The sequence below is a fragment of the Oncorhynchus tshawytscha genome, linkage group LG18, assembly GCF_018296145.1.
Source record: "Oncorhynchus tshawytscha isolate Ot180627B linkage group LG18, Otsh_v2.0, whole genome shotgun sequence".
NCBI lineage: Eukaryota > Metazoa > Chordata > Actinopteri > Salmoniformes > Salmonidae > Oncorhynchus > Oncorhynchus tshawytscha.
Window position 1 is genome coordinate 32,643,232 of NC_056446.1, and position 20,976 is coordinate 32,664,207.

At 44.4% G+C, this 20,976-nt stretch overlaps 1 protein-coding gene across 1 annotated transcript; it reads left to right on the forward strand.

The window, feature by feature from the left end:
• Positions 1 to 3,448: 3,448 nt before the first annotated feature.
• Positions 3,449 to 19,639, forward strand: LOC112217885 (cytospin-A-like). The gene is made up of 12 exons (XM_024378488.2): positions 3,449 to 4,693; positions 5,415 to 5,566; positions 6,480 to 6,968; positions 12,683 to 12,756; positions 15,238 to 15,872; positions 16,083 to 16,176; positions 16,318 to 16,393; positions 17,520 to 17,559; positions 17,641 to 17,737; positions 17,843 to 17,959; positions 18,042 to 18,101; positions 18,381 to 19,639. Exons 2-12 carry the CDS (start codon positions 5,527 to 5,529, stop codon positions 18,468 to 18,470), a joined length of 1,812 nt encoding a protein of 603 aa, XP_024234256.1. The 5' UTR covers positions 3,449 to 4,693; positions 5,415 to 5,526; the 3' UTR covers positions 18,471 to 19,639.
• Positions 19,640 to 20,976: the final 1,337 nt, after the last annotated feature.

Below are 20,976 nucleotides of genomic sequence, written 5' to 3' on the forward strand. Positions count from 1 at the left end.
TCCAGCCACCCTAGTCATAGACTGTTCTCTCTGCTACTGCTCGGCAAGCGGTACCGGAGCACCAAGTCTAGGTCCAAGAGGCTTCTAAACAGCTTCTACCCCCAAGCCATAAGACTCCTGAACACCTAATCAAATGGCTACCCAGACTATTTGCATTGCCCCCCCCCCCTCCTTTACACACTGCTACTCTTTGTTGTTATTATCTATGCATAGTCACTTTAATAACTCTACCTACATGTACATATTACCTCAACTAACCGTTCCCCCCGCACATTGACTGTACCGGTACCCCCCTGTATACAGTCTCGCTATTGCTATTTTACTGCTGCTCTTTAATTACTTGTTACTTTTTATTTCTTATTCTTATCCTATTTTTTTAACTGCATTGTTGGTTAGGGGCTCGTAAGTAAGCATTTCTCTGTAATCTACACCTGTTGTATTCGGGGCATATGACTAATCAAATTTGATTTGATTCTTATTGGTCTTAACTAATTTACCGTCTTGTGATGTCACCAGCCAGACAAACTCCATCCCACCAAAACAGGCTGATATTTCAGGCGGTCTTTTCAAGCAGCTCTGACACCGAAAGGGCATCATCATCATGGTCTAAATGTCACAGTATTATTCCATCCTCATAGTGTGAAAAAAATGATATATTGATATATATTTTTTGGACTGCTGAGTCGTTTGTTTTTCACGGTCTAAGCCATATAAAAAAAAACTAGAAATACATGTTATTTCATTTAATTCCTCAATATTTTACTACTCTTCCCCCAACCCAGTATATTACCAAATAAAATGTAATGGTTCACATGGTTCGTATACAACAGGTGTAGATTGAAACGCTTACTTACGATTTTGGATCCTATTACCCATCATGGAGCTCTGGGCGCTTCATGATTCAAGAAAAGGGTTTGGGGATTCTATATAAAACCTTTCCGGAGTGACACTTATACCCCCAATCCATGAGGGGGCTGTTGGTAACTTTGGGTGACTGTTGGTAACTTGGGTGACTGTTGGTAACTTTGGGTGACTGTTGGTAACTTTGGGTGACTGTTGGTAACTTTGGGTGACTGTTGGTAACTGTTAGAGGAAATTATGGTTGAAATGACTAATTATGTATACATTCCAATCAGAACTGACTAGTCCAAATGCTATAATGTACTGTACATATGAATTTTCTCTCTTGCTCCCATTCCCAATTGTATATAATGTAGTCAGGAGTTTAGTAACAATGAAGGTCTGTTCCTTAGTTCATTCAGTTGTACAATCTCCAGGTGGCAGGAACGGCCGATCTCCAGACTGTCGAGGGATGCCTGATTGTGCATCTGTAGAAGAGACTGTTGGCAAGAAGAATTTCTTCAGCTAGTGGCGCTGCTGCGCCCTTCCTCACGGCTGTCTGAAAAGATGTGTATGCCGAGGAACTTAAAACTTGCTACCCTCTCCACTACTGTTCCATCGATGCTGTGGGATGTTCCCTCTGCTGTTTCCTGACAAAAACTGGATCCGCATAGTTTCCTAGATGAACGGCATGCTGATTTATACTGACTGACCTTGACTTCGTGCTGATAACGCGAAGGCTCGAGAGCTAGAGAGCCCCTCTACTGGTGAAATAGATAGAACGTTTAGAAAACGCTGACGTCATTTTCAGTTTATAACCTGTGGAAATATGTGTATGTGGCAGTACTCTCTTGCAATAAACACTGTTACCTGGCTTTTAAGACTGGTCTCGATCTACTTCATGCATAATTAATGAATTTACAACTCATTAATGAATAGAGAGAGTGCTAATTTGATTTTGGCTATAAAACATATAGGAATTTAAAATTCCGTTAACAGTAACTTTCCTGTTCTAAGAGCTGGATGTTTTTCAAGAACTGCTAATAGCATCCCTCTGTAGCCTTGTACCCAGGTCCTGTGAGAATCCCAAATCAGGCCCTAGGCACTAGTGTAGTTTTGAGAGGATTGAAAAGTTGCATCATGTTCCTTTAACAGATAGATGGGGGAAATAAACCATTCACTAAATCAAGTCAGTTGGACTTGTATCAGTCTATTTGTTCAGTATGTTGATTTATTCTGCCCTCCAGTGGTCAATTAGTACTTCACTCAAGGATATCATACTAACAGTAAAATCTTGTGGACAGAATGAACAACCAAATTAGATGTTTCTTCTGGGTTAAGCGACATTAAACTAATAGCCCCTAGTAGACTGCGGCCTACCTCAAAGTTTTAAACTTGGTGTGTCTTGTTAGTTTTACACAGTAGTAGAGAATAGCCCAGTGAGCCGGCAGATTGAGCTAGTATTCCTTTTACATTGTTTGTCATCTGTGTCCAACTGGAATGTATGCAGCCGGCTCATATAGAAAGATAGAGGACTCGTCTTTATATTTGTGCTATTATATCTTCTGTGACAGCATGAGCAGCACTATTGAGGCTACAACCCATAGGAATTCCTACCCATTCGACTACTTTAAAATGGTGGAAGCATGGTGGAATCCCTCAATGGCGGTGCCCATGGGAAAACTGCCTTTTGGCTACTAGAGTCGTCTATACATTGTGTTCCTCATCTACCGACATAAAACATCCTCGATTCAGGCTGTAAGGGCATCGCGTTCCTCCTGAACTAGCTTTAACGCTGAGCTGCCAGGGAAACAAATGGGAAAATGTGTTAATAAAACACAATTTTCTACCACTTTTTATTTTTTTATTTCACATATATTTAACCAGGTAGGCCAGTTGAGAACAAGTTCTCATTTACAACTGCGACCTGGCCAAGATAAAGCAAAGCAGTGCAACACAAACAACAACACAGAGTTACACATGGAATAAACAAAAGTACAGTCAATAACACAATAGAAAAAATATATATACAGTGTGTGCAAATGTAGTAAGATTAGGGAGTTAAGGCAATAAATAGGCCATAGCGGCGAAGTAATTACAATTGAGCAATTAAACACTGGAGTGATAGATATGCAGAAGATCAATGTGCAAGTAGGGATACTGGGGTGCAAAGGAGCAAAAATAATAATAATATGGAGATGAGGTAGTTGATAGAATGTCTGTTACTTCCTGATGTTGCACACAGCATTCAGCCAGGGGTAAACAGACTGCTACAACCTGATTAGCTGAACATGAGGCAGTAACATTAGCCAGTGTACTCTAGCATGGTGGTGTAAATCGTTTTATTAAGACAGTACTCATATTTTTACTTTTTTTTGTTGTGAAAATGAATGAAAACTTTTTGGTGGCGCAGTCCACTAATAACAATGGTCTCATAGTTCAATGGTTTGAGTTTTAATCCCACATGGGCTGGATATCTTTTTTCTTCTTCTTTTAACCCTTTATTTACAATATTCATCCCGTGCAAAACCTCTGTTATAATTCTGAAAAGTGAAAACATACCTGTGAGAAGGGTTGCCCTGGTAGTAGTTTTTTATACAGTACCTAAAACCAATCTGTGCTTTAATTAGACCATTGGAAAAAAGACTACTGCATAAACACTGCAATGCGGGTTGGTTTGAATTGAGCCCATAATCTTCCATTTCTAGGCGATGATTGCACTTCTCTTCCCAACACAATACCGCGAAGTATTTTGGGGAAGCGCCCAGCAAGTGGGATAGATGTCAGGAACTCGGCGCATATCACTGTGAGCTAACTGTTCAGAGCCATAACTGCATGCGATGCACATAATTTTATTATCAGAATATGCCAGTGGACGTCTGGTAAGTATGCTTTAGTGAGAAAGTGTTGGGATCAGGTTCAACTACATGTACCCACCTCAAAATGAATATTTTTGCACAATTTCTTCCACCCACAACATCTCACCTGAATGCATTTATTTATTTATTTTTTACATTTGTAGGGGTTGGGCAAAGGCTGAAATTGGGGTTGAGGGTTAGTTACCGTTTTTAAGAAGAGAGATTATCGAAATAGGCGGTGTTTGTGATTTATGTACGAGCCGGACGCGGGGGACAAGAGAGAGACGCAATGACAAACGACGTAAATGGATAATAGCGCCGTCCAACGGTTGGTTGGGCCAAGTAAAGGTATATAGTCAGAGACCCCCGGGAAGTTCTAGTAGGTCCCTCTGAAATCCTATAGGTCCCTTCGTTGATCGCTGATCTAAAATACTTGGAGAATCTCTTGAAGAAAAACTGAACTTCCTTCAAGAAAAAATACATGTATTCTATTAAATAGGTTTATGCTACCTTCTCTTCCAAATGATATTTGCATCGGAACTTCCAACACTGGAGCTACTGAATGTATCCTAGGCATCTGTCATTATCAACTTGAATTGAATCCAAATTCATGATATTCTCCTCGCTCAACACTTCTGGACGTGGAGCTTTTTATACACACATTTATAGTTAAATATATCCAGTGTTCTAGGATACAATTTCTCGCAGTAGGACAGTAGACTGGCTTCCTTGCCTCCAACGGTTTAACGGCGCGGCGTAGCAGTCTGTCCCTCCGTCTAACTCGCAGTTTACCGCATCGTTTCTTCCAAGCAGGTTCCAGAATTATCTTTCTCCGCTCATACTACACAACGTATCAACAGCAGGAAACATCCCCCCAAACCTGTATCAGACTATTGAAGACGGAGAAAAATGCGGTGATGAGGAAAGCTGAGAAGAGAGACTAAAACAGTATTTATCGGGCGGTAGGCTACGTGGTCGTGGGAATATATATCAAGGTGGGTGGTTGATTACAAGAGAATACAGTGTTTGTGTTTGCCTGATTCCAATAGCTCGCACGGTGATATTTCTGTGCATTGACTAGACACCTAGATAGTATGTGTATTTCTTGTCTTGTTATTGTATCCCTCTCGAGTGTCTAGTCTACCTACCTTGACAGAACCGAGTCTATGCCATTAGTAACCGGTGATACTGTATATCACAGGGATTATTTTATTCAGGATCCGATGTGTAATGTCTGTAAATGTTCAGAGTTTTGCCGTAGCCTTATTACCAAGTATTAGACACTAGTATTCGGAAGGTATTTTTTTCTGCAAGAACACACACACAATCAGTCCATAAAACTAAGCAGCTGCCTTTCCATTGATCAGGCTGGCCTAATCAATTTAACAACCTATTAATTCCACATCAAACCCTGGGGACTGTCAGGTTTTCTCTCTCTCATCACCTACTTGTGTTATTAATCTAATGCTACACTGGACACAGGGAGTCAGGCATTATGATGGTGAACATCCTGCAGGGATAAGCACATATACCAGCAGTCATCCCTGCTCAATTACCTTGCAGCATTTTAAGTATCGGTCATTGCTCCCATCACTTGAGAAAAAACAACATTGTTTTCCACTGTAGTCAGGGTACCCACTCTATTAAAGGGGAATTTAGTAGTGTTAACCATATTTGTATTAAAATATGAATGGTCTGAGCTTTCTCTACTTCTAGGTGTATTATGCCCTATCCAATCTGCGGTGGACCTAAGAGAGAGCACCAGAGGGGAATGTGAGGGGTGCTGGGAAGCACAGTCACACTGCTGTCTCCCTGCACCTGCTGCATCATGGGTAACGTCGGTGGAAAGGACAGCCATGGCCCTACAGGTTCCCTACATGAACGTACACACACACACACACACACACTTGGCTTGATGTTGAACCTCATGCATCCTACCTGCATCATCTTCTCTTTTTCTGGCACGCATCCCTCCCCTATACGCCTGTTTAAAACCCTGGCAGTTCCTATCCTTTCTAGCTGTTTTCAGTATGCAGGAAACAGACTCAGACTGGGGTGAGAATATCTTACTGGATACTGTGTGCGCACCGCTAGTCACATGCAACACATCTGATAGCGTAATGAGGAGTCTGCAGAATTCTGCTGCTCAATGCAAGGACAGGGAGGGGGAACATGAGACGCTATAGGCTGGCCAAGCACACATCCTTATGGACCTGTCTGTGTGAATGCGCACTTGAGAATAAACTGGCATCTTCCAAGAGGCGCAGCCAACTGGCATCCTCCAAGAGGCGCAGCCAACTGGCATCCTCCAAGAGGCGCAGCCAACTGGCATCCTCCAAGAGGCGCAGCCAACTGGCATCCTCCAAGAGGCGCAGCCAACTGGCATCCTCCAAGAGGCGCAGCCAACTGGCATCCTCCAAGAGGCGCAGCCAACTGGCATCCTCCAAGACGCGCAGCCAACTGGCATCCTCCAAGAGGCGCAGCCAACTGGCATCCTCCAAGAGGCGCAGCCAACTGGCATCCTCCAAGAGGCGCAGCCAACAGGCATCCTCCAAGAGGCGCAGCCAACTGGCATCCTCCAAGACGCGCAGCCAACTGGCATCCTCCAAGAGGCGCAGCCAACTGTGGTCTTCTTCTGTATTGTTTTTATAGACAGAAAATAGCTTAGGACAGCAGTTCTCTCTCGCTTTTCTGTTCCTCTTCCCTCCATCTCTTCCTTCCCCTATATCAGCTTTCTCTAATCCTCCCCTCTTTCTCTCCACTCCCTTGTTCTCTCTCCAGGATCTCGTTTAGATCTGTTTCAAACTCCTCCCTCTTCCCTCTCTGATTCTGATCTGGCACCAGCCGCGGCTCAGCTGCTGCAGCAGGGGACACCGTCCTCCGGGACCACCCGGGGCATCGTCTGCCAGGGTGGAGCCTCCCCCATTTCCAACTGGAGACACACACTGTCCGTCCCCCCAGAATGGGCCGTGATTACAGTGGAGAGCAGAGTGTCTCCGCAGGGGACTGGGATTGAGATGGAAGGTGGAAGGCAGACAGTGCAGTGCTCTAACAGCCACACCAGCAGCCCTGTGTCCCCAGGCCAGCAGCCTCAGTTTGAGGGTAGCCCTTTGGAGCCTAGCTGGCAGGAGCGGGCCAGTGGGATGGAGCCCCATGCAAGGCCAGAGCGAGCTGGGGAGGAGATGGCCCTGGCACTATTTAGCCTTTTGGAACATCACAGGTCTGCACTGGGGCTCAGTCCGGGCCTGGACGCACCAGCAGGAGCAGCCGGTAAGGACTCTGCATCTGCGTGGCCATAGCAACCCAATCGGTTCATAATAGTTTGTTTGTCTTGTCTCTACTTAACAGAGTGTGCGTGCAGGTTCTTACAGTATGGACAGTGCCTTCAGAAAGTATTCATACCCCTCGTCTTATTCCACATTTTGTTAAAGCCAAATTGAAATTGATTAAAACAATTCTAATCCATCTACACACAGTACCCCATAATGACAAAGGGAAAACATGTTTTTAGAAATGTTTGCAACTGTATTGAAAATGAAATGCAGAAATAGCTAATCACCCCCCGGAGTCAATACTTTGTATAAACACGTTTGGCAGCTATTTACAGCTGTGAGTCTTTCTGGGTAAGTCTCTAAGAGCTTTCCACACCTGGATTGTGCAACATTTGCCCATTTATTCTTTTCAAAGTTCTTCAAGCTCTGTCAAATTGGTTGTTGATCAATGCTAGACATCAATTTTCAGGTTTTGCATGGATTTTAAAGTATACTGAACAAAAATATAAATGCAAAATGTTGTGTTGCTTCCATGTTTCATGAGCTGAAATATAAGATCCCAGAAATGTTCCAGATGCACAAAAAGTCTATTTCTCTCAGAAATGTGGGAACAGCTCTGGTGGACATTCCTGCATTCATCATGCCAATTGCATGCTCCCTCTAAACTTGAGACATCTGTGTCATTGTGTGACAAAACTGCACATTTTAAAGTGGCCTTTTATTGTCCCCAGCACAAGGTGAACCTGTGTATTGATCATACTGTTTAATCAGCTTCTTTTTTTTCCTTTATTTAACTAGGCAAGTCAGTTAAGAACAAATTCTTATTTACAACGACAGCCTAGGAACAGTGGGTTAACTGCCTGTTCAGGGGCAGAACGACAGATTTGTACCTTGTCAGCTCGGGGGTTTGAACTTGCAACCTTCTGGTTACTAGTCCAACGCTTTAACCACTAGGCTACCCTGCACCTTGACATGCCAGACCTGTCAGGTGGAAGGATTATCTTTGCAAATGAGAAATGCTCACAAACAAGGATGGAAACAAATTTGTACACAACATTTGAGAGGAAGAAGCTTTTTGTATGTATGGAACATTTCTGGGATCTTATATTTCAGCTCATAAAATATGGGACCAACACTTTACATGTTGCCTTCATATTTTTGTTCAGTGTACAATGTTGTTGAACCAACCTCAGTTTCTCCTATCACAGCCATTAAAGTCTGTAACTGTTTTAAAGTCACCATTGGCCTCCCTGAAATCCATGAGCAGTTTCCTTCCTCTTTTTTTATTATTTGTTTTATTTCACCTTTATTTAACCAGGTAGGCCAGTTGAGAACAAGTTCTCATTTACAACTGCGACCTGGCCAAGATAAAGCATTGCAGTGTGAGCAGACAACACAGAGTTACACATGGAATAAACAATTAACAAGTCAATAACACAGTAGAAAACAAAGGGGGGAGTCTATATACAATGTGTGCAAAAGGCATGAGGAGGTAGGCGAATAATTACAATTTTGCAGATTAACACTGGAGTGATAAATGATCAGATGGTCATGTACAGGTAGAGATATTGGTGTGCAAAAGAGCAAGTAAATAAATAAAAACAGTATGGGGATGAGGTAGGTGAAAATGGGTGGGCTATTTACCAGTAGACTATGTACAGCAGCAGCGATCGGTTAGCAGCTCAGATAGCTGATGTTTGATGTTGGTGAGGGAGATAAAAGTCTCCAACTTCAGCGATTTTTGCAATTCGTTCCAGTCACAGGCAGCAGAGTACTGGAACGAAAGGCGGCCAAATGAGGTGTTGGCTTTAGGGATGATCAGTGAGATACACCTGCTGGAGCGCATGCTACGGATGGGTGTTGCCATCGTGACCAGTGAACTGAGATAAGGCGGAGCTTTACCTAGCATGGACTTGTAGATGACCTGGAGCCAGTGGGTCTGGCGACGAATATGTAACAGAGGGCCAGCCGACTAGAGCATACAGGTCGCAGTGGTGGGTGGTATAAGGTGCTTTAGTGACAAAACGGATGGCACTGTGATAGACTGCATCCAGTTTGCTGAGTAGAGTGTTGGAAGCCATTTTGTAGATGACATCGCTGAAGTCGAGGATCGGAAGGATAGTCAGTTTTACTAGGGTAAGCTTGGCGGCGTGAGTGAAGGAGGCTTTGTTGCGGAATAGAAAGCCGACTCTTGATTTGATTTTCGATTGGAGATGTTTGATATGAGTCTGGAAGGAGAGTTTGCAGTCTAGCCAGACACCTAGGTACTTATAGATGTCCACATATTCAAGGTCGGAACCATCCAGGGTGGTGATGCTAGTCGGGCATGCGGGTGCAGGCAGCGATCGGTTGAAAAGCATGCATTTGGTTTTACTAGCGTTTAAGAGCAGTTGGAGGCCACGGAAGGAGTGTTGTATGGCATTGAAGCTTGTTTGGAGGTTAGATAGCACAGTGTCCAATGACGGGCCGAAAGTATATAGAATGGTGTCGTCTGCGTAGAGGTGGATCAGGGAATCGCCCGCAGCAAGAGCAACATCATTGATATATACAGAGAAAAGAGTCGGCCCGAGAATTGAACCCTGTGGCACCCCCATAGAGACTGCCAGAGGACCAGACAGCATGCCCTCCGATTTGACACACTGAACTCTGCCTGCAAAGTAATTGGTGAACCAGGCAAGGCAGTCATCCGAAAAACCGAGGCTACTGAGTCTGCCGATAAGAATATGGTGATTGACAGAGTCGAAAGCCTTGGCAAGGTCAATGAAGACGGCTGCACAGTACTGTCTTTTATCGATGGCGGTTATGATATCGTTTAGTACCTTGAGTGTGGCTGAGGTGCACCCGTGACCGGCTCGGAAACCAGATTGCACAGCGGAGAAGGTACAGTGGGATTCGAGATGGTCAGTGACCTGTTTGTTGACTTGGCTTTCGAAGACCTTAGATAGGCAGGGCAGGATGGATATTTTTCTGTAACAGTTTGGGTCCAGGGTGTCTCCCCCTTTGAAGAGGGGGATGACTGCGGCAGCTTTCAATCCTTGGGGATCTCAGACGATATGAAAGAGAGGTTGAACAGGCTGGTAATAGGGGTTGCGACAATGGCGGCGGAAAGTTTCAAAATAGGGGGTCCAGATTGTCAAGCCCAGCTGATTTGTACGGGTCCAGGTTTTGCAGCTCTTTCAGAACATCTGCTATCTGGATTTGGGTAAAGGAGAACCTGGAGAGGCTTGGGCGAGGAGCTGCCGGGGGCAGAGCTGTTGGCCGAGGTTGGAGTAGCCAGGCGGAAGGCATGGCCAGCCGTTGAGAAATGCTTATTGAAGTTTTCGATAATCATGGATTTATCGGTGGTGACCGTGTTACCTAGCCTCAGTGCAGTGGGCAGCTGGGAGGAGGTGCTCTTGTTCTCCATGGACTTCACAGTGTCCCAGAACTTTTTGGAGTTGGAGCTACAGGATGCAAACTTCTGCCTGAAGAAGCTGGCCTTAGCTTTCCTGACTGACTGCATGTATTGGTTCCGGACTTCCCTGAACAGTTGCATATCCCGGGGACTATTCGATGCTATTGCAGTCCGCCACAGGATGTTTTTGTGCTGGTCGAGGGCAGTCAGGTCTGGGGTGAACCAAGGACTGTATCTGTTCTTAGTTCTGCATTTTTTGAACGGAGCATGCTTATCTAAAATGGTAAGGAAGTTACTTTTAAAGAATGACCAGGCATCCTCAACTGACGGGATGAGGTCAATGTCCTTCCAGGATACCCGGGCCAGGTCGATTAGAAAGGCCTGCTCACAGAAGTGTTTTAGGGAGCGTTTGACAGTGATGAGGGGTGGTCGTTTGACTGCGGCTCCGTAGCGGATACAGGCAATGAGGCAGTGATCGCTGAGATCCTGGTTGAAGACAGCAGAGGTGTATTTGGAGGGCCAGTTGGTCAGGATGACGTCTATGAGGGTGCCCTTGTTTACAGAGTTAGGGTTGTACCTGGTGGGTTCCTTGATGATTTGTGTGAGATTGAGGGCATCTAGCTTAGATTGTAGGACTGGCGGGGTGTTAAGCATATCCCAGTTTAGGTCACCTAACAGAACAAACTCTGAGGCTAGATGGGGGCGATCAATTCACAAATGGTGTCCAGGGCACAGCTGGGAGCTGAGGGGGTCGGTAGCAGGCGGCAACAGTGAGAGACTTATTTCTGGAGAGAGTAATTTTCAAAATTAGTAGTTCGAACTGTTTGGGTATGGACCTGGAAAGTATGACATTACTTTGCAGGCTATCTCTGCAGTAGACTGCAACTCCTCCCCCTTTAGCAGTTCTATCTTGACGGAAGATGTTATAGTTGGGTATGGAAATCTCTGAATTTTTGGTGGCCTTCCTGAGCCAGGATTCAGACACAGCAAGGACATCAGGGTTAGCAGAGTGTGCTAGAGCAGTGAGTAAAACAAACTTAGGGAGGAGGCTTCTGATGTTGACATGCATGAAACCAAGGCTTTTTCGATCACAGAAGTCAACAAATGAGGGTGCCTGGGGACATGCAGGGCCTGGGTTTACCTCCACATCACCCGCGGAACAGAGAAGGAGTAGTATGAGGGTGCGGCTAAAGGCTATCAAAACTGGTCGCCTAGAGCATTGGGGACAGAGAATAAGAGGAGCAGGTTTCTGGGCATGGTAGAATATATTCAGGGCATAATGCGCAGACAGGGGTATGGTGGGGTGCGGGTACAGCGGGGGTAAGCCCAGGCACTGGGTGATGATGAGAGAGGTTGTGTCTCTGGACATGCTGGTTGTAATGGGTGAGGTCACCGCATGTGTGGGAGGAGGGACAAAGGAGTTATCAGGGGTATGAAGAGTAGAACTAGGGGCTCCATTGTGAACTAGAACAATGATAACTAACCTGAGCAACAGTATACAAGGCATATTGACATTTGAGAGAGACATACAGCGAGGCATACAGTAATCACAGGTGTTGAATTGGGAAAGCTAGCCTTAAACAGTAGGTGAGACAACAGCTAATCAGCTAGCACAACAACAGCAGGTAAAATGGCGTTGACTAGGCAACGGGGCCGACAGATAAAACATAAACAAGCAGAATGGAGTACCGTGATTAATGGTTGCTCTCTGGCAACTGAGTTAAGGACGCCTGTATCTTTGTAGTGACTGGGTGTATTGATACACCATCCAAAATGTAATTAATAACTTCCCAATGCTCAAAGGGATTTTTGATGTCTGCCTTTTATTTTCACCCATCTACCAATAGGTGCCCTTCTGAGAGTCATTGGAAATCCTCCCTGGTCTTTATGGTTGAATCTGTGTTTGAAATGCCCTGCTCCACTGAGGGACCTCACAGATAATTGTATGTGTGGGGTACAGAGATGTAGTCATTCAAAAATAATGTTAACCACTGTTATTGCACACAGAGTGAGTCCATGCAACTTATGTGACTTGTTAAGCACATTTCTACTCCTGAACGTATTTATGCTGACCATAACAAAGGGGTTGAATACTTATTGAGGCAATACATTTCAGCTCTTCATTTTTTAAATGGATTTGTAAAAATGTCATAAAACGTAATTCAACCTTGACATTATGGGGTATTGTGTGTATGTAGGCCAGTGAAAATAAATCTATATTTAATCCATTTTGAATTCAGGCTGTAACACAACATAATGTGGAAAGAGTCAAGGGGTGTAAAATACATCCTTAAGTTTACTGTATGTTTGTGTGTCAGAGCTGCTGAGGCGGTTGCTGGTGGAGAGAGAGGAGCTGGTTGAGGAGGTGCACAACTTGAAGGACACACTGAGGGTGAGTCAGACACTCCTCCTTCTCTTCCCGACTGCATTCCCTACCTCTCTCTCCCACTGCATTCCCTACCTCTCTCTCCCACTGCATTCCCTACCTCTCTCTCCCACTGCATTCCCTACCTCTCTCTCCCACTGCACTGCATTCCCTACCATTCCCTACCTCTCTCCCCACTGCATTCCCTACCATCCCTCTCTCCCACTGCATTCCCTACCTCTCCCTCTCCCACTGCATTCCCTACCTCTCTCTGCCCCTACCTCTCTCTCCCACTGCATTCCCTACCATTCCCTCTCTCTCCCACTGCATTCCCTACCTCTCTCTCCCACTGCATTCCCTACCTCTCTCTCCCACTGCATTCCCTACCTCTCTCTCCCACTGCATTCCCTACCTCTCTCTCGGTCACTGCAGACGGGCATAGAGGAGGACATTTTAAGACCACACACAAATCCATCCCTATTACTTTGATGTGGATTGCTTTTTCCCTTCCCTACCCTGTACTGTACTATGTTAGATATTTTAGACTTCACACAGCTTATCACTGGCTCATGTACACTAGTTCTTACACCATGTTTGCAGATGGTGGAGGCCAAACAGCGATACATATTCTGTAACAGAACATTTTAGGAAAAGAAGTCAAAGCCCCATCACATTTTTGAACCACTGATAAGCTTGCTTAGGTTAGCACAAATATTGAGAAACCCTGCAACTAGCCTGAACATTGCACTTACTGCCTGAATGAAATGGAAATCTTTGTGCTAACCTAAGCACGCTTATCAGTGGTTCAAAAATGTGATGCACTTTGACTTTATTTCTAAGATGTTCTGTTAGAGAATATGTATCGCTGTTGAACTCCATCTGCAAACATGGTGCAACAACTAGTGTACATGAGCCAGTGATAATTTTATATTTTATTTATTTATCTGTTATTTTACCAGGTAAGTTGACTGAGAACATGTTCTCATTTGCAGCAACAACCTGGGGAATAGTTACAGGGGAGAAGAGGGGGATTAATGAGCCAATTGTAAACTGGGGATTATTAGGTGACCATGATGGTTTGAAGGCCAGATTGGGAATTTAGCCAGGACACCGGGGTTAACACCCCTACTCTTACAATAAGTGCCATGGGATCTTTAGTGACCTCAGAGAGTCAGGACACCCGTTTATGTCCCATCCGAAAGACAGCACCCTAGACAGGGCAGTGTCCCCAATCACTGCCCTGGGGAATTGGGATATTTTTTAGACCAGAGGAAAGAGTGCCTAATACTGGCCCTCCAACACCACTTCCAGCAGCATCTGGTCTCCCATCCAGGAACTGACCAGGACCAACCCTGCTTAGCTTCAGAAGCAAGCCAGCAGTGGTATGCAGGGTGGTATGCTGCTGATAAGCAGTGTGAAGGCCCTGCCATATGGGAGTTTGTCCCTCAACCTCTATATTACTGTCATTAACTGTACACAAGGAACATTGCAGGCATTCCTGGTGTAACGGATCTGAAACGGCTAGCTTAGTTAGCGGTGGTGCTGGTGTAACGGATGTGAAACGGCTAGCTTAGTTAGCGGTGCGCGCTAAATAGCGTTTCAATCGGTGACGTCACTTGCTCTGAGACCTTGAAGTAGTAGTTCCCCTTGCTTTCCCTCTGCAAGGGCCGCAGCTTTTGTGGAGCGATGGGTAACGATGCTTTGTGGGTGACTGTTGTTGATGTGTGCAGAGGGTCCCTGGTTTGCGCCCGGGTATGGGCGAGGGGACGGTCTAAAGTTATACTGTTACACTGGCATATCTTGTTTATACGTTCACCTGAATTGGGTTGGCTAGTTTAGCTAAAACAGGTTCTGAACTTGGTAACCTATTGATTTTTTTTTTTACTTGACTAAAGCAAAGTCCCTGCTTGTCAGACATGTTTTCTGTAGACTGTATCAACAGCACTATAGATTTTCTGAGACAGTGACAGGATGTATGCATGTCTTTCTGCTGGCCTGTCTGGCTCTCTGTCTGGTTCTCGCTCTCTGTCTGGTTCGCTCTCGCTCTCTGTCTGGTTCGCTCTCGCTCTCTGTCTGGTTCGCTCTCGCTCTCTGTCTGGTTCGCTCTCGCTCTCTGTCTGGTTCGCTCTCTTTCTGGTTCGCTCTCGCTCTTTCTGGTTCGCTCTCGCTCTTTCTGGTTCGCTCTCGCTCTTGTCTGGTTCGCTCTCGCTCTCTGTCTGGTTCTCTCTGCTCTGTCTGTTCGCTCTCTGTCTGGTTCGCTCTAGCTCTTTCTGGTTCGCTCTAGCTCTTTCTGGTTCTCTAGCTCTTTCTGGTTCGCTCTAGCTCTTTCTGGTTCTCTTCTGTCTGGTTCGCTCTCTTTCTGGTTCGCTCTCGCTCTTTCTGGTTCGCTCTCGCTCTTTCTGGTTCGCTCTCGCTCTTTCTGGTTCGCTCTCGCTCTGTCTGGTTCTCTCTCGCTCTGTCTGGTTCTCGCTCTGTCTGGATCTCTCTCTCTCTCTCTCTCTCTGGCAGACTGAGCGAGCTGAGTGGCTCCAGTTCCAGTGTGATCTACAGGTGGCAGTGTCTGTGGCCGACCGGCTGCGCGTGGAAGCGGAAGAGACTCTAGGCACGCTCAGAGAGAGCCATGGGAATGTGGAGGGCCAGCTGGACCAGGCCCAGTGCAGACAGCAAGACACGGACAGGGAGCTGGAGAGCCTGAGGGCTGAACACAGAGAGGCCTGTCACAGATTGTCTGCTCTCACCATGGAGCACCAAAAGACTAGGGCTGAGCTGGACACACGGACACACACACTCCGGGAGAGCGAGAGGGACTCACTGAGGGAAAGAGAGAAGGACTCACACAGAGAGATAGAGGGAAGAGACACGGAGGGAGAAGACACTAGTGAAGACATAAGCACGATGGAGGCACTGGATGGGAAGAAAAGAGAGGATTCAGAAAGAGAAGTGGAAGGAGAGAAAAGGGTGAAGAGTGAGGGAGAGGATGTTAACATGGGAGGGCAGTTTCCCAAGGAGCTTGTTAGAGGAGGGGAGAACTTGCTCAAAGTGAAGGGGGTGGCGGCGGCGTACCTACAGAATTTGGCAGCCGGGGAGAAAGGGTGCGGCTTGAGAGATTCACCAAGGATTGTGGTGATGTCAGAGCGTTCCAGGTGAGTGCCGCCTCATGCCCGTATAATGTACTAGCATTTTAGGGGTGAGGCATCTGTTTGTTGTTATCTGGAGCATGTAAGCTAGCCAGCCTGTGTCTCTGTAGGAGCAACCTTTGACCTTGTTGCGCAAGGCCATGCTATAGACACATGTATCCTACATTTATCTGTGGACTAAAGCCTAAAGACTAAAGCCTATCTTATCTGTTCCAGGAGCCTCTCTCGACTTCCCCTGCCCACTGACTCTCTCCCTGCACAGAATGGTAGCTCTCAGAACCCTACCAGTACAACACTGCCTCTCTACAAGGTAACACTAATATTCAACCAACAAGTTTGTTTTTGAAATGCTATCAGAAAGCCTGGACTTGAAATTCAAGGGTCCATTTTGGGATCAGTCATGCATGTATGCAGTATGTCCTGTCTGTCTCTTCTCTCTATCTCTTACTAGAAAGAAGAGCCAGCCAAAGGGAAAAGGATGGACCGCATACTGCTACGACAGGACAGCTGGTCTAGCTTCTATACAAGTGTGTGTCAATTCATTCATTAACTACAGTGCCTTCAGAATGTATTCATATACCCTTGACTTATTCCACATTTAGTTGTTACAGCCTGAATTCCAAAAACAATTCTCACCCATCTTTTTTTAGAAATGTTTGCAAATGTATTGAAAATGAATTCTCATTTATATACACTACCGTTCAAAAGTTTGGGGTCACTTAGAAATGTCCTTGTTTTGAAAGAAACTCATTTTTAGACCATTCAAATAACATCAAATTGATCAGAAATACAGTTTGGATATGGTTAATGTTGTAAATGACTATTGTAGCTAGAAACGGCTGATTTTTAATGGAATATCTACATAGGCGTACAGAGGCCCATTATCAGCAACCATCACTCCTGTGTTCCAATGGCACGTTGTTAGCTAATCCAAGTTTATCATTTTAAAAGGCTAATTGATCATTAGAAAACCCTTTTGCAATTATGATAGCACAACTGAAAACTGTTGTCCTGATTAAAGAAACAATACAACTGGCCTTTAGATTAGTTGAGTATCTGGAGCATCAGCATTTGTGGGTTTGATTACAGGCTCAAAATGGCCAGAAACAAAACTTTCTTCTGAAACTCGTCAGTCTATTCTTGTTATGAGAAATGAAGGTTATTCCATGTGAGAAATTGCCAAGAAACTGAAGATCTCGTACAACGCTGTGTACTTCTCCCTTCACAGAACAGCGCAAACTGGCTCTAACCAGAATGTAAATTAGGAGTGGGAGGCCCCGGGGGTACAACTGAGCAAGAGAACAAGTACATTAGTGTCTAGTTTGAGAAACAGATGCCTCACAAGTCCTCAACTGGCAGCTTCATTAAATAGTACCCGCAAAACACCAGTCTCAATATCAACAGTGAAGAGGCGACTCCAGGATGTGGAGAATTGTTTTTTTTAATACATAAAACATTTTGAATTACTGCTGTAACACAACAAAATGTGGAATAAGACAAGGGGTATGAATACGTTCTGAAGGCACTGTAAATGAGTTAATCCACAATTTCTTTCTTATTACCTAGACAGTTGTACAACTGAATGCAATCAACTGAAATGTGTCTTCCGCATTAAAGTTACTGTGCTCTTGACTAATTGCTCATGTCCGGCAGAAAAACAGGAGGAGGACCAGAACGCAGACCCATTGTTCAGGTGAGTAGACAGGCCCTCTAGAGATACTTAAGAAATAAAGCCTTCTATCTACATAACTTTTGTCTGCTATCCACCTTCCAGACCTCAGGATGGTTTCAGCATGCTGCTGCGATGTCATGGAGGCTCCAGGCGGAACTCACTCTTGCGTTGGTGTCAAAGCCGCACCCAGGGCTATAAGGTCAGAAGTGGCAAAGTTTTCTAGAATAACTCAAGCTTACCATTCATATTTGTAAAACGTCAGTCTATTCTGACCCATACAAACCTTTTTTTTTTTTTTTTACAGAATATTGAGATCACCAACTTCAGTAGCAGTTGGGAGGATGGTCTGGCTTTCTGTGCCGTGTACCACACCTATCTGCCCACACACATCCCCTACAGTAGTCTCAGCACAGGAGACAAAGTAAGAGGAATGCATACCCATTCACATACAGCACATACTGTTATATTGACCCTACAGTTAAGTCCTAACTTGTTCTGTGCAGAGCGAGAACCTGGACCTAGCCTTCCAGACAGGGGAGAGTGTTGGAATCCCAGCCACTTTGGTGAGACCCACATTTAAACTAACTGGGCTAACTACTGGGAATTTCACATGCATATTACTTGTACTAACACGTCACCATGAACATGGAACACAGCTGTTGGGAACATACGGTAGGGAGCTTGACTTGTGACTAAAATGTAAGGTGTCACTGATGTTTGTATTTGTGATTGGGGCCTTGCGTAGTACTCCTCAGTGGGCACCTTTGAATGAGAATAGAGTTTGTCCATGACGGAGAGTATGGAGTTATTATTCTTCAACAGTGTTTGTGTTTGCTTGACAGACCGTGGAGGAGATGCTGAGACCAGGTGGGCCCGACTGGCAGAGGGTCCTGGGGTACGTTGAAAGCATGTTTCGTCACTTTGAGATGTAAGGTCATTTCCCTTCTGGGTTCCATACCAAACACTACATCTAACTGGTCTGCCACCACCAGTCTGGTTATTTTTGTTGCATCATGAACTGGACTCTTGAGTGATATACCACTAGGGGGTTTAGGACTACTGTTGGAACGGAATTCTCCTTCAGCCTCACTCCTTGTGCAGAGGCTCCTGCTGCTGGCCATTGGTTGAAGGTGCACTGTGGATGGAGCTACTATGAACTGGGTCGATCTTGATTTCAGAAAGCGCTGACCGTGGGGGTTTTGGGCTGAGAGCTGGGTTTTTTGGTAAATACACAGTGATTGCACTGAATGAGGAGCCATTGGAAATGACCACAAGGAGAACCATAAATTAGGAAATTGTGGATATGGGAAGGATGTTACTATTTGCACCAGGAAAAATTAACAATGACTTCAAGTTCTTCACTTAGGATTCTACTGCTGTTCACTCTGTTGTGCACTTATTTTGATGCATTTTAATTTTATCAACAATATGAAGTCTGTCACAAGTTTTTAACTGGAAGATTTGAATGTTATAGACACGCTCTCCCCATGGATCTGATTTTATACCCTTAGAAAACTCTATCCCGTTGTGATATTAATGTAGCCAGAAGTAGTATTTTAATGTCTGTACACAACCCAACTCAAAGCAGAAAAAAGGTCTGGACAACTTGAATGAGTTAATTCAATGGCATTGTGTGCATCACAACTGCAATCAACCAAGAGTGACTGCCTTTGAAAAAATGTGTGTACTGTGCTGTCTAACTAGTAATATTTTTAATGTACGTTTTGTTTGGAAAAACTTTTTAATTTGAATTTTATTTTAAATGTAGTATGCAAACAGAAGTGCCATATGGTGGACTATCCAACAGAGGGACTTGTCTCCTGTTATGGAGTATGGGAATGAACTGTCATGAGGTTTTGTCTGATAATAGGAGCAACAATGAGGCCATATAAGTACTGGATCCTACAATGTTTGCTTGTCTTTGTGATTGAGGGAGAAGGTGAGAAATAAGAGTGATGTATTGTATGTGTCTCAAGTATAAATTGAGACACAGAGGCCCTCCTTAAACAGTTTTACTGTGACAATGGTACTGTACGAGAATGATACATGACAAACAGTTGCCAAAGCATTACTGCCATAATAAAGGTTGTTTTAATCTGTGTGTGTTGCTGTTATCTTGAATTTAAAAAATGTCAAATTTGAGTTTTATATTAATACAATGTATCTAGCTGTGACAACTGAGATTGACATTTTATACAATAGCAGTATAAAATGTTTTATACCAAAAAAATCATTGTCCTCCCAAACAGCAATTAATGGTATAAATGACAAGTCAAAACCATGGTCAGTGCTTGTGTTTTCATTTCAACCAATAAAGATGTGCTTTGTGTGTATTATCTCAGGACATTAGAAATAAGGTAACCAATTCACTCTCACCTAAGACTGAATGAAAATATCATGAGCTGAATTCCAGGTTTGCATGTACTTGATGGAAGTACAGTAACATTTTGTAGATGTCCCTGCTGGAAAAACAAGGCGGTCCACAATAAAATAGTTTGCAAGGATGCTGGGATTGCACCACCAATGGGTGGAGTGGACAGGGGAGGCAGGAGAAGAGACCCCAGTTTGACCGATATGGCTGCTATCTCTGGATCCTGAGTTTCATACATCTTCACCAGACGGGCAAATTTAAGAACACCTGAAAAATAGCTAAAACAAGCAATGACTACTATGATTGACCACCATGATTTCACAAAAATACACCTGAAAAATAGTTTACAAGCAATGACTACTATGATTGACCACCATGATTTCACAAATACACTGAACAAATATATAAATGCAACATGAAAGTGTTGGTTTCATGAGCTGAAATAAAAGATCCCAGAAATGTTCCATACGCACAAAAAGCTTATTTCTCTCAGTATGTGCACAAATTTTACATCTCTCTTAGTGAGCATTTCTCCTTTGCCAAGATAATCCATCCACCTGACAGGTGTGGCATATCAAGAAGCAGATTAAATGGCATCATTACCCAGGTGCATCTTGTGCTGGGGACAAAAGCACACTCTAAAATGAGCAGTTGTCACACAACACAATGCCATAAGTTGAGGGCAATTGGCATGCTGACTGCAGGAATTTCCACCAGCACATACTCAAACATGTCACCCATTGTGCATGGTTTGAATACTCTGGATTGACGTGTTAGTGTGTTCCCGCTAATACCCAGCAAGTTCGCACAGCCATTGAAGAGGAGTGGGACAACATTTCACAGGCCACAATCAACAGCCTTATCAACTCAAGGAGAAGGAGGTGTCGAGCTGCATGACACAAATGGTGGTCACACCAGATATTTACTGGTTTTCTGATCCATGACCCCTACCATTTTTTAAAAGATATTTATGACCAGCATATGAAATTCATAGATTAGGGCCTTATGAATGTATTTTAATTGACTGATTTCCTTATATTAACTAAGTAAAATCTTAGAAATTGCTG